The following is a 12,319-nucleotide window of genomic DNA, read 5'->3' on the forward strand; positions in this document are numbered from 1 at the left end:
CATAATGACCCGGCATGGCCAGATGGGTTAAGGCGTTCGACTCGTAATTTGAGGGTCGTAGGTTCGAATCCCGGTCGCACCAAACATACTCGCCCTTTCAGCCGTGTGGGCGTTAAATGGTAAAAGAGTAGCACAAGAGTTGGCGGTGGGTGGTGATGATTAGCTACCTTCCCTCTAAGTTCACACTGCTAAATAAGGGACGGATAACGCAGATAGCCCTCGTGTAACTTTGCCCTTTCAAAACAAATAATTTAGAGAGATTTGTACACGAAACGAGAATTTCTAAATTATTGGATAAGATAAAACAGATCAATGTGGGTTAATCAGTACAAAGGGGTTATAAATGTTCGAAAAAGAAATGTAGAACTGTATAGCTACTTGAAAAGAAAGAAGGAAATGTCTAGTTGGTTAAACGTTCAAAGAAAAGCAGAAACATTTGAACATGATTTAAAATAATGTCTAGACCTGTGAATAAAACGCGAGAATGTTTAGCTAGTTGACAATAAACGAGGGATTATCCAGCTGATTGAAACAAGAACTAACAGATTTCTAAACTTTTGAACAAAAACAGTTACATGCGAAGTAGAGAAGTTAGCAGTTGTTTAGACTAGAGATGTAATTAATTCTGAAGTTCCGTTCTTGTACACCGAGGTTTCTCTATCGTCAGACATCCAAAACCGTTCACCCTTTGACCTTATTATGTACGATAGCACTAAAATATCAAATAAATGTTCCCTGTAATAAGGATGAGTCGTTTAAACACGTTTCTTATCATCACCGAAACGTGACGTGTCTCATGATTTATCTTGTAATGAAAGAAACCCCATATGACGAATTCCATTCTGTCCAAATGCGTGCGCTTCATGTTCCACGTGGAACATGTAGCATGAGAATCGGTCTTGCTCGGATTGTACGATACTTTTACAAAGTGAACCATAAGCTTGTCACGAATCTTACAACAATTACAGAGATTAACAGAAACACAACTACGGTGATTAAAAATGTATTAATTTGCCAATTTGTATAGAAGGCCACGCGTTTATCGTGCACCGTGTTACATGACAATTATAAAACCAGTTATAATAGTTACATAAATAACGATCTTTATGAAACAATAACCAATACACAAAGACGAAATTAAAAGGCAAAATAGAAACCTATAACTTTTTATTTATCATTGTTGATCTCCTGGCTACCTTAGTGGCACAGCTGTATGTCTGCGGACTCAACACTATAAACCGGATTTCGATACGCATGGAGCAGTGGTGCAGAGCACTGATAGTCTATAGTGTAGGTTTTTTTTCTTTTGTTTAGTCAACAAACAACCAGACTTATCATTGTCGAAAAGTTGTCTTATTTTTCGGACAACGTTTATAGCAGATGAATGTCTTTTCACTTCCTCGAATACATGTCTCTGAGTACAAACATCGATACAGTGTTGTGACATGTTTTCTAACTTCCTGGAATACACGTTTATGAGTACAAACATCGATACGGTGTTGTGACATGTTTTCTCATTTCTTGGAATGCACGTTTCTGAGTACAAACTTCGAAACGTTGTTGTGACGTGTTTTCTCATTTCTTGGAATGCACGTTTCTGAGTAGAAACATTAACACGGTGTTGTGACTGTTCTTCCTAAACCTTAAGTATAAGCGTTTATGGAAACGATTGCTAAAATTCAACTACAGTAATATTTTTCTGGTAGCCATTTTTAAACAGTTTCATAAAACGCGACTTGAAACTTTGAAAATGATTTTATTTAGAATTAATGGTTCAATGTGGAGAAGAGTTGACCCATAGGAAATGCACTTTAAGGTTAAGCTCTATTCTATATTTTATCACTGGCTTGTATACTTTGAAATATAAAAATAAATTTTTCCAACTCACATGATGTTCATTTGCGACTCTATACCTGCTGTGCTGTAGGCTTGAAAATATTCAAGATAAAATTAGATTAAATATGGACTTCAACATGCCACCTTAGAAGCACCTACTTCTCGCCCAGTGATTTCAGTGCGGGTTTCGAAAATTACCCTAAACATTTTCGCCCAGTGGTTTCAGTACGGATTATGAAAATTTACCCCAAACGTTATCGCCCGGTGGCTTCAGTGCTTACACGGCTGCATTTTAGAGTCCATATTCAAACTTCTTTCATCTTGAAACATTCAGTTTAACGACTCTTGAATTATTTTATTAGCTTATCATTGATTGAGATCTCTAAGTTAAAATATACACATATATCTCAAAGACTAAGTTTGCTTCTCTGGAAGTAATACTAGAAATTACAGTAATAAGAAAATAACTAAAAATGCAGCAAAACATTTTTAGTTGAAAAATGATAGAAGACAATAAATATATATTGTTGATTTATACTAACTAGTTGTATATGCAAATCACACATGGACGCCATTCTGATACGTCTAAATGTTTTTCAAGCCAGTGTGATTATTTTTGTTCCGGTTTCAGTTCTCTGTACGTTTCCTAAATTAATTAAACGTCTTCTCTCTTCTTGCGTTTACTTTTTTCTTCGACGCCATAAATTAATATTAACAAAATGCAATATGGATTTTAGGAAGATCATTAAATATTCGGTGAATCTGGATAAAAAAAAGCCTGAGTTTTGGTTTTGATCTGAGAAATCTAACTGCGCGTGTTGTGTGTGCTTTTAGCATGTAATAGCATTAAGAACGAAACGTGATAAGGATCACAATGGGAAGGTAATTACGGGGTTGATTCAGGTTCAAGTTCCACTTATATCGTTGGAAAGGTTGTGTTTACTGAACAGGTAAGTTATTTCAATAAAACCTCAATTACTAGGTGTTCAGTGTGAATCACTTACGAGTTGTTTACACTACTGCTTGTTGAGATATTTACTTTTGTTTGTTAATACGTCTATTTATTTATCACTTCAACAAGTTATCGCCCTCTAGCTTTAAATACATAAGTGAAAAAAAAATTATGCAGATATTATAAGAATTCGACGTGTTAAAAATGTCGCATGTCATAGAAAAATCACGAAAGAGCTGTTTGATCTAGCCATTTCAAAAATATTTTATACGTGTTTCTCTGTTGTTAATAAAAATATATACTTTCGCATAGAAAATAAATGTTTGATGGTTTTCGCATTTCTTATTATATTATATGACCGTTTGCTACTATATATATATTTTTTAATTTCGCGCAAACCGACACGAGGGCTATCTCCGTTAGCCGTCACTAATTTAGCAATGTAAGACTAGAGGGAAGGAAGCTAGTTACTACCACCCACCGCCAACTCTTGGGCTACTCTTTTACTAACGAATTGTGGGATTGACCGTCATATTACAACGCCCTCAACGGCTGAAAGGGCAAACATGTTCGTTGCGACGGGGATTCGAACCCGCAAACCTCGGATTACGAGACGAGTGACTTAATCACCTGGTCATGCTGGACCTAAATGTGTTGAAAAATACGTTATTGGATTATAGGGTGAATTATATTAGCTGCACAATTCAAATATTAAGTTTAAACCACTTATAATTAACGCGGGAAAATTCAATGATGACATTTTTTAAATCTCGAGAAAATCTCTTAAAATACCGTTTATGTTCGATCTTCCTTTTTTGTCAAACGTATTTAAATTCTATCACATAGTGAAATTCACGTTGAATAACAAAAGAATATAAGTGTAACCAAGATCGTGTATTAGATGTGGACAACAAGTACTTGGATACTGATGTCAGTTATGCTCTCAGAAAGAAAGGAATCTCTTTAATCCAATTCAGTTTAACGCTAACCGATTAACAGCTAGCAGCATGAAACGTAGATTAATGTCAAGTTATGTTTGTTCTTCTCAAACTGTTGTTTTTTATACTGTTTTCTCCGACTTGTCCCTCATTTGACAGTGCATAGAAAGCTGAACTCTTGAATTATACTGTATAATTAAAACATTTGGTTCTCGGGTTTGTAGCCAGTTTTTGTTTTTAAATACCTAGATCCTGGAACTTCTTTAGCTTCACAAGATACTGATAGTGTCTCAGATACTAATGAAATACTCCAGAACTCAACAATTCTCATTCGATGTGTTAAGGGCCTGGCATGACCAAGCGTGTTAAGGCGTTCGACTCGTAATCCGAGGGTCGCAGGTTCGAATCCTGGTCGCACCAAACATGCTCGCCCTCCCAGCCGTGGAGGCGTTATAATGCGACGATCAATCCCACTATTCGTTGGTAAAAGAGTAGCCTAAGAATTGACTGGCGGTTGGTGGTGATGACTAGCTGCCTTCCCTCTAGTCTTGGACTAGACAACTAAATTAGGGACGGGTAGCGCAGATAGCCCTCGTGTAGCTTTGCGCGAATTTAAAACAAGCAAACAAACGAAGACCTTTGTCAAACGAATATCTAATTGACGCTTCGAAATCCGTGATACAAAGCTTTGACCTGGATAATTACAATAAACAGTTGACCTGGATAAATTACGACAAACGTATTCCGCCTCTTTACTCTAACAGAAATATTTTGTGGATTCATCCTACACTCTAGACATGTACGTAGTTGATCTTCATGGTCTACTGGTAATAAAACATAAATATTTTTCAAGGTAAAGAGGTTAAGTGTGCTCTGCAGTCTTTAGGGCAATAGTTATCCGAGTATGTGTAATTTTGTAGCTGAGTAGGAATAAATAGCACACGTATCTAGGTGGATATTTGCGACATAAAACGTACTACTTCTCGGGAGGAATTTAAATAAGTTCGCAAATAACGCGTACAAAAAAGTATTCACTGAAAACAGAGCTTGACAAAAAATTTTTTATCAGATAAGTAGATTAGATAAGTGTTTTTTTTACTTTTTTAAAACTGTAATATTTATAAATTATAGAAGTTGCGCTATGTTTTCTTGTGTGTTTTTTTTCAAACAGTTGTGAGCACAATGTGTTGAAAGGTAAAGTAAATTTCACGGCTATAACTGTAACATACATACACATAGGTGTGTGTGTGTATACATCAGAAATGTAGCTTAAGATTTTTCAAGAGCAAAAATAATTTACCAACCTGCTAGTTTCAAATTTCATCCTCTGTAAGTCGTCACAAGTCACATGTCTTGGAGCGTGCCTCGACACTCCCTCAAACACCAAAAGGTCCCATCTAAACAACTGACTACTTCCGGTATGTTCGGATTGGTGGATATGTTCTATAAGACTATCAGAGTGATGATCTGTTGTTTGTGATACAAGTCATAGCGTGTACTGTAGCTGTTAAGACGAGTTAACTCCGGAGTTTCGCAACATTTCACAAACCATCACGAAAAGACGGTCTCTCACAGCTTTTTTTATCTTCCCAACGACTTACTCCGTACTCGGAGTGGCACAGCTAAATCTGCCGCGCTGTCGTTGTTATGAAATCTGTTTACTCATGGATCTCACAACTGGATGGCGTTACAAAGCTAGAATAATGGAGAATTACTCATGTAAGAGTAAGTACAAACGTGATAATAGGGGAAGTTAATTCTTTAGCGCTCTGGTTTTCAAGTTTTTATTTTCTGTCGCTTAACTAGGCCAAAACTTTCAATGAACAACAACCGATGTCAGAATATCATCACTCAAATGTTGAAATTGAAAATACATAAATATAAATACAAATACATAATATAAATATAAATACAAATATATAATATAAATATAAATACATAAATATTTGTTTTTCAATTTTTTATAAAAAAGAATAATAAAAATAATAATACGAATAATATTTTTAAGCCGCCATATTTACCATCAGTTCATTGAAAATTATATCTGTAGTCGTTTATTTTTCGATAAATTATTATTAATAAATTAAAAAATAGTGAGGAATGACATTTACATAATCAATTACAAAATCTAAAGAAATAATAAAAAAATTCGAATCTTAATGAACGGTTTATTAAGTACCAGCGGTTTAAAAGTGGGAAATTCACAGAGATAGACGAATGATTTGCTATTTGATATGGCATTACAGGGCTTTGAATACAAATATCGTGTTCAATATGCAATTAACCCTAAGGCTTTAAAATGCCCTTAATTAATTAAAATGCTTTATGCTAACCTCTGTTGCCAGCTAACATGCATGCTTCCAGTTAGGGGCTTAACTTTTCCAGGAAGATTAATTAGTCATTGGATCGTATAATTATGAAATTAAATGCTTTAATCGTAGAAGATACGTGGTTACGTTCCGCTATAGTCCTCGAGACTACATATGCTTTAATTATTGTACAAATATTCTCAGATTCTGCCTAAGCAATTACGATAATTGCATCTAGATATGTTAGAATTATACAGAATAACAAACGCAGTGTAAGTCATTTCATCTTGGTAGAGTATACAGATAAGAATTACTCAAAGATTTATCATTATAACGTCTAAATTAGACGACCTTTCAAGATTTAAAATTTATATCAGGATAAGAAAAAACAAAGTTTTAATGTCCTTTCGAGATCTGTATATCGATCAGTTCTTGAGTTTTATTGTACAGACATCCCTTGAAACAACAATAAGTAAAATGATTTTATACTTTAATAGCATGGCTTTGTTTATAGCACGAAATACCTAATGGCCTAAGCTTTCTTCTTAATCTGTGGATTAGCCGAGAGAAATAGCTAACAACTTGGATTATCTCTTTCTTTAATAGGTGACTTTGCTTATAATAGTACACAATGCCTTAAGCTTTCTTCTTAATCCATAGACTGGTTTACAACAATAGCTAACAATTTGGATTAACTCTTTCTGTAACAGGTAACTTTGTTTATAGCCTTAGGCTTTTTCTTAATCTACGGATTAGCTTACAACAATAGCTAACAACTTGGATTATCTCTTTCTCTAACAGGTGACTTTGCTTATAGCAATACACAATGCCTTGAGCTTTCTTCTTAATCCATGGATTAGCACACAGCAATTGCTAACAAATTTGATATTCTCTGTGAAGCATAAACTATTAATTTGGGTGTTCGTAATCCATAGCTTAGCCTCAAGCAGTAGCTAAAAATTATATCATAAACACGGGGATATTTGGTATTGCTTAAAGCAGTGAATACAATCTAAATACATGGTCTAGCTCATCGCACTAAACCCAACAAAAGTATGTTTGAAGTTTTCTTTGTTCTGAACATAAACAGAAGTGGGTTCTGTCTTAACATCAAAGTATTTTTGCTACTTCCGTAGGTCATGGAGGGGTTAACCAGCTAGGCGGAATGTTTGTGAATGGACGCCCTCTGCCGGACATGGTAAGACAGAGAATTGTCGAAATGGCTCACCAGGGTATCAGACCTTGCGATATCAGTAGACAACTGAGAGTGTCACATGGTTGTGTATCGAAAATCTTAGGAAGGTATGATATAGTGTACCTTTTTTATGTACTTGTTCACAACAGTTGGTTTACTAACGCTGATAGATAACTGTTTACCTTCACAAAATGTAAGCCAAACAAAATAACGTGTTTCAAAATGTTAAAGCAATGCCTGATAAAGTAAGTGGTAAATATTCACTGGCTAAATGTTACGGAACTGGACTGTTTCTATAACAACCAAATTAAACGTGATTGGGACAATTCTCTGAAATACTATTATTCATAATCGCGGATATAAAGTGTGACGACACGCTATTACGTAAGAAGTAATATGCTTTGTGAGAGATTTAGAGAATCGGTTATAAAGTAGCATTTTAGACCAAAATCAAGCTCAATAGTTCACTGATGACGTAAGAGGCTTGTGTCTGAAACTTAGCATTATTGCAGCTCTGAACTTGTTTCTGCTCCAGTAAGAAAGGATTGTGTTCTTTTGTTTTTTTTCAAACTTGGGGCGAGTCGCTAATATGCTTGAATAACTTTCTACTAAGAAAACTTAATCGTTGTATATTCTACAAACTGGCCTGGCATCGCTAGGTGGGTTAAGGCGTTCGACTCGTAATCTAAGGGTCGCGGATTCGAATCACTGTCGCACCAAAGATGCTCGTCGTTTTAGCTGTTGTGGCGTTATAATGTGAGGGTCAATCCCACTATTCGTTGGTAAAAGAGTAGCCCAAGAGTTGGCGGTGAGTGGTGAGGACGAGCTGCCTTCCCTCTAATCTTACACTGCTAAATTAGGGACGGCTAGCTCAGATAGCCCTCGTATAGCTTTGCGCGAAATTCAAAACAAACCAAATCTTCAAACTGACAATTCTCGTGTTAAGAAAGATGAATTAAAATATTTTGACGTGAAGTTTATTGAAAACAATAATGTACTTCAATGACCTTTCACTTGTCACCCTTACTGGTAACTAAATCTGCAAAGGGCTTAGTGTTTTTACAACTGAAAATAAAATGCTATCACTACAATAATTTTTTGATTTATTTAAGTTGTGGTCAGTTGCAACGGTCTGCTCAACAACAATAAGTTGTTATCTATCTGTCTTCAGGTTCTTTTTTGTGACGAAAATCTATTAAATGTCAAGCTTAGGTGTGCCCAGAGTGAATAATGATTAGAAACAGTCAAAAGCTGGGAGATAAAAATGTTATAAACAGTAGTGATTGAACAACAGCTGACAACGATGAATTGTAAACAGTAATGACTGAACAACAGCTGACATCGTGGAAGTGTTGAAACTGTTTCATTTTATATGAGAAATAACACTTGTATATAATATCTTTTGTTCCATTTGTTTAAATTAGTCTTAATGTAGCCAAATGATAAGCATGTTTTAAAATGTTTCAAAAAATCCAAGGTTCGAACCGTAAGGTCGCTTATCATCCTCCACATTTTCAGTTATAAGTACTTTATAAGTGTGACAGCCAATCTCGTTATTTAGTTTAAGGAACTGAACAAAATCATTTTGGCGGTTGGTCCTGTTTATTGATTGCCCTCCTTTTGTCCAGTAGCCCGAAATTCGGGACAGCTAAATTTAAGCCCTACAGGTTTCTAAACTGACCCTTTAAACCACACGTGTGTGTGTGTGTGTCGGAATTTAAATCTAATTATTAGACATGCCTTGCCTACGTTAATTCTAAAATAGCATTAAAGCTAAGGTAATATGATAAAGTTTTTATAAATAACTTAAATAACATTTGTGCAATATATATACTTACATATACAAAATTAAAAGTAGCAGAACATTAATTGCACAATAGATGAGTCATCAAAAACACGCTTCGATGTTCATACGTTTCCATCTTCAGAATACCGAAACCTATAGAAAATTTTTAAAGCTGGTCTCTAAATTATCTATGATGCAGCTATTTCAATGTTATGCTTCTTTTAATTGTAAATATTTTTTTCTCTTAACTATGTATCTTTATATTATGCATTGTCCATGAGTCACTGTATAATTATGCGCAGTTTATTTACCTCGCAATTTTTATAAACACTGTATCTCATCAAGGAACACAGCGTAATTGGCCATAATCAAGTTCTATTCATTATTACGACACTCCACGTAAAGCACGAGCATACAGAATATACGACGAGTTTCTGAAAAAAAAAAAACGCTTTTACAAGAGTACGTGAAAGTATTAATCATAGAACAACTAGTCTCTTAATACATGGGAAGAAACACGCATACAACTAGTCAATTTATAATGTGCGTAAATGTGTATTCTAATTCTATTCACAGAAATAGTTTCACCATAAAAGTTCCATTCACTGCTTGTTGTAAAAAGAACAACTAGTACTGATCGTGTGAGATAAACAAAGTATTTGTGTGTTACCCGTACAAAATCTACCCTATTCACTGCATAAGTTAAAAAAAAAAATCATCCGAATTCCCATGTAGACTACAGATTAAATATTAGAGCAAAAATCCTTTTTCTAAATTTTAAATCGCAGAATTCTCAGCATTATTATAGAATGTTTGCTAAACTTTGGTGATATATGGCATAATTAAAATGTGGAAACGTTTCTTGCACATGTAAATGGGTTACTTAGAGAGAGAAAAAAATCTCAATATTATTGTACGTTCACGTATTTAGAGGTCCAACATCCGTTTAATGATTACTGTGTATATATATAAATATATATATATAATTCAACGAAATGTTTGATAATATATAACTGGCCTACCATATGTTAAAAGCATCTATATAAATGTTGGAGATAAACTGTACGCCTATCGTGGCTAATGTTCTCCTCTGTCAAGACCACATAAGTATGGTGTACAAAACAATTGCGTCTAGTGTATTAAAACAAATGTTTCATTCTGGTAAGTAACATAGTATTCGCCGCATGTTCTTTTATGACTAGAGAAATATGTCATGGACCTTTCTGGGGAAGGATATTTGTATAGGAAAATAGTAAAAAGATTTTAAACCCTCAAAACACTAACTTCAGTGACAACTACCAATAACATGTAGTGAATAAGTTCCCAAGAGAATATTATAACCATCTAAACAATAAACTATGACAGGGAAGATTATAGTTACGAATACCAAAGTTAGCAGATTGGTAGTCCATAAAATGTATTTTTCTATGTAGAACTCCCCCCAGTAACACAGTGGTATATCTTCGGACTTAGACCATTAGAAACCGAGTTTCGATACCCATGAGGGGCAGAATACAGATAGCCCATTTTGCAGCTATGTGTTTAATAATAAAACAACGTAAAACATCACACGTAGAATTATTCTAATAGTTTTACATACTAAAATCAAATGTACACAACATAATTCACAAATAAATGTCTTGCATTTGAAAATAAATCTAAACCAGAAGTGGACAAGCTTCTGCCCGTATGCATTCAAAAGAAAAAGACAGAACTGCGGAAGACTTTAGGGAAAACAACTATTTTCACGTGCAAGATGGAGATTGGTTGCAACTTTGGATGAGACCCACGCGTACTCGAAATATTGTAAGAAGAAACTGGCTGTTTCTCAGTAACCAAGAAGTGGTAAGGATTTCCAAACACGACACGAAGACTCTAAAGACTTTTTTTTTGTTGGTCTTATTGGTTGTCACAGGATTCTCATGTAAAAGGAAAGTTAAATTTCACAAAGTTCACAACAAACCAAAGATGAGTTATAATTATTATGCTTAAATCAGTTATTTATCATTGCCTTGTACGTTTGCTTCGAGCTGATGTTGGCCACTATGGTTCTCCATCTTTCTTTGTCTCGAGCTAACTGAATGATGTCACTGTGGTTCAGTGTTGGGCTGTCAGTCCACTTCCTCAGCCTAGTATTGTACTTTGAACACCAATTATACAAAATGAAATTCCTTCACTTTATGACCAGAGTAGCAAAGAAATCATGATTACCTCATAATAGACGTCGAATCGATTACACGACAAAGTCCACAGCGTTACCTATATGAAGCATGAGAAACGAAATCAGTATTCATACTATTTCATACCCTCCATGTCGCCTAGTTACACACCCATCAACAAAGTCTATATGAAACATGGGAAATCAAACCAATTTTGATGTTATTCCATTTTCTGATATACCCGTGAAGTCACCTAAACTGCGTACCCTCGATTGTTGTGCATTTTGTTTGTTTAAAAGAGACCTTAGAAGTTGATTTCTGGGTGCAGTGAACGGTCTTTGGTTTGTTTAAAAGGGACCTTAGAAGTTGTTGTTGTTGTTTTGAATTAAGCACAAAGCTACACAATGGGCTATCCGTGCTCTGCCCACCACGGATATCGAAACCCTGTTTGTAGCGTTGTATGTCCGCAGACTTACCGCTGAGCCACTGGGGGGCGGACCTTAGAAGCTTACTTCTATGTGCAGTGAATAGTCTTTGGTTTGTTGAAATGGAGTCTTGAACACCAAGTTCTACGTGCAGTAAATGGTCTTTGATTTGTTTAAAAGAGTGTTAGAAACTGGCTTCTATGTGCAATAAATGGTCTGTGGAAAGTTTGTTAAGATGCGAGATCTATGATTAACTTCTTCCCTAAGAATGGAATCTGCGGTATTATACAGTATTGCATAACCAGGGTCGTCAGACAGGGATTAGTAGTGAAAAAAACGATAACAAGGGCATTGAGGGACTTGACGCGCCATTCCCACAGAACAGCGATTAACTTTTTTATAGGTGTACAAATGACTCGTTTTAAATTAACTTCGTCAACTTAATGTCACGATTTGAAAATCCTACAGTAGATATGTTCTGATAAGAGTTTAAAGTAAAAGTGCGAGAAGCTTGCTATCAGAAAAAAAAAACAAAAGACATAAAAACAACCACTGTATAGATTAACTTTTGTCGTATTGGTCCTCACTTGGGACTTTGTGATTTCTGAGCTTAGTTCTAAATCCGAGTTGTCTTTTGAAACGGTTTATAAGTGGATTCTGGATAAATATTTTCCCTGTATTTAATTATCTTCTTACTTCGTGCATAGTGACGCAAAAAA

General features: G+C 35.1%; 1 protein-coding gene across 7 annotated transcripts in view; it reads left to right on the plus strand.

Moving 5' to 3' along the window:
* LOC143254378 (paired box protein Pax-5-like) overlaps positions 1–12,319 on the plus strand; it is a 51,996-nt gene that overhangs the window by 17,040 nt on the left and 22,637 nt on the right. For 3 of the 7 annotated variants that reach the window (XM_076509457.1, XM_076509461.1, XM_076509458.1), the window contains exon 3: positions 7,172–7,337. In XM_076509457.1, coding sequence (XP_076365572.1) covers positions 7,172–7,337 — 166 coding nt within the window. Of the gene's footprint in view, positions 1–5,211; positions 5,452–7,171; positions 7,338–12,319 lie in introns of those variants that run through there. The other 4 variants (XM_076509460.1, XM_076509464.1, XM_076509459.1 and 1 more) reach the window with 3 other exon arrangements.

This window comes from Tachypleus tridentatus, chromosome 6 (genome assembly GCF_004210375.1).
Source record: "Tachypleus tridentatus isolate NWPU-2018 chromosome 6, ASM421037v1, whole genome shotgun sequence".
Classification (NCBI taxonomy): domain Eukaryota; kingdom Metazoa; phylum Arthropoda; class Merostomata; order Xiphosura; family Limulidae; genus Tachypleus; species Tachypleus tridentatus.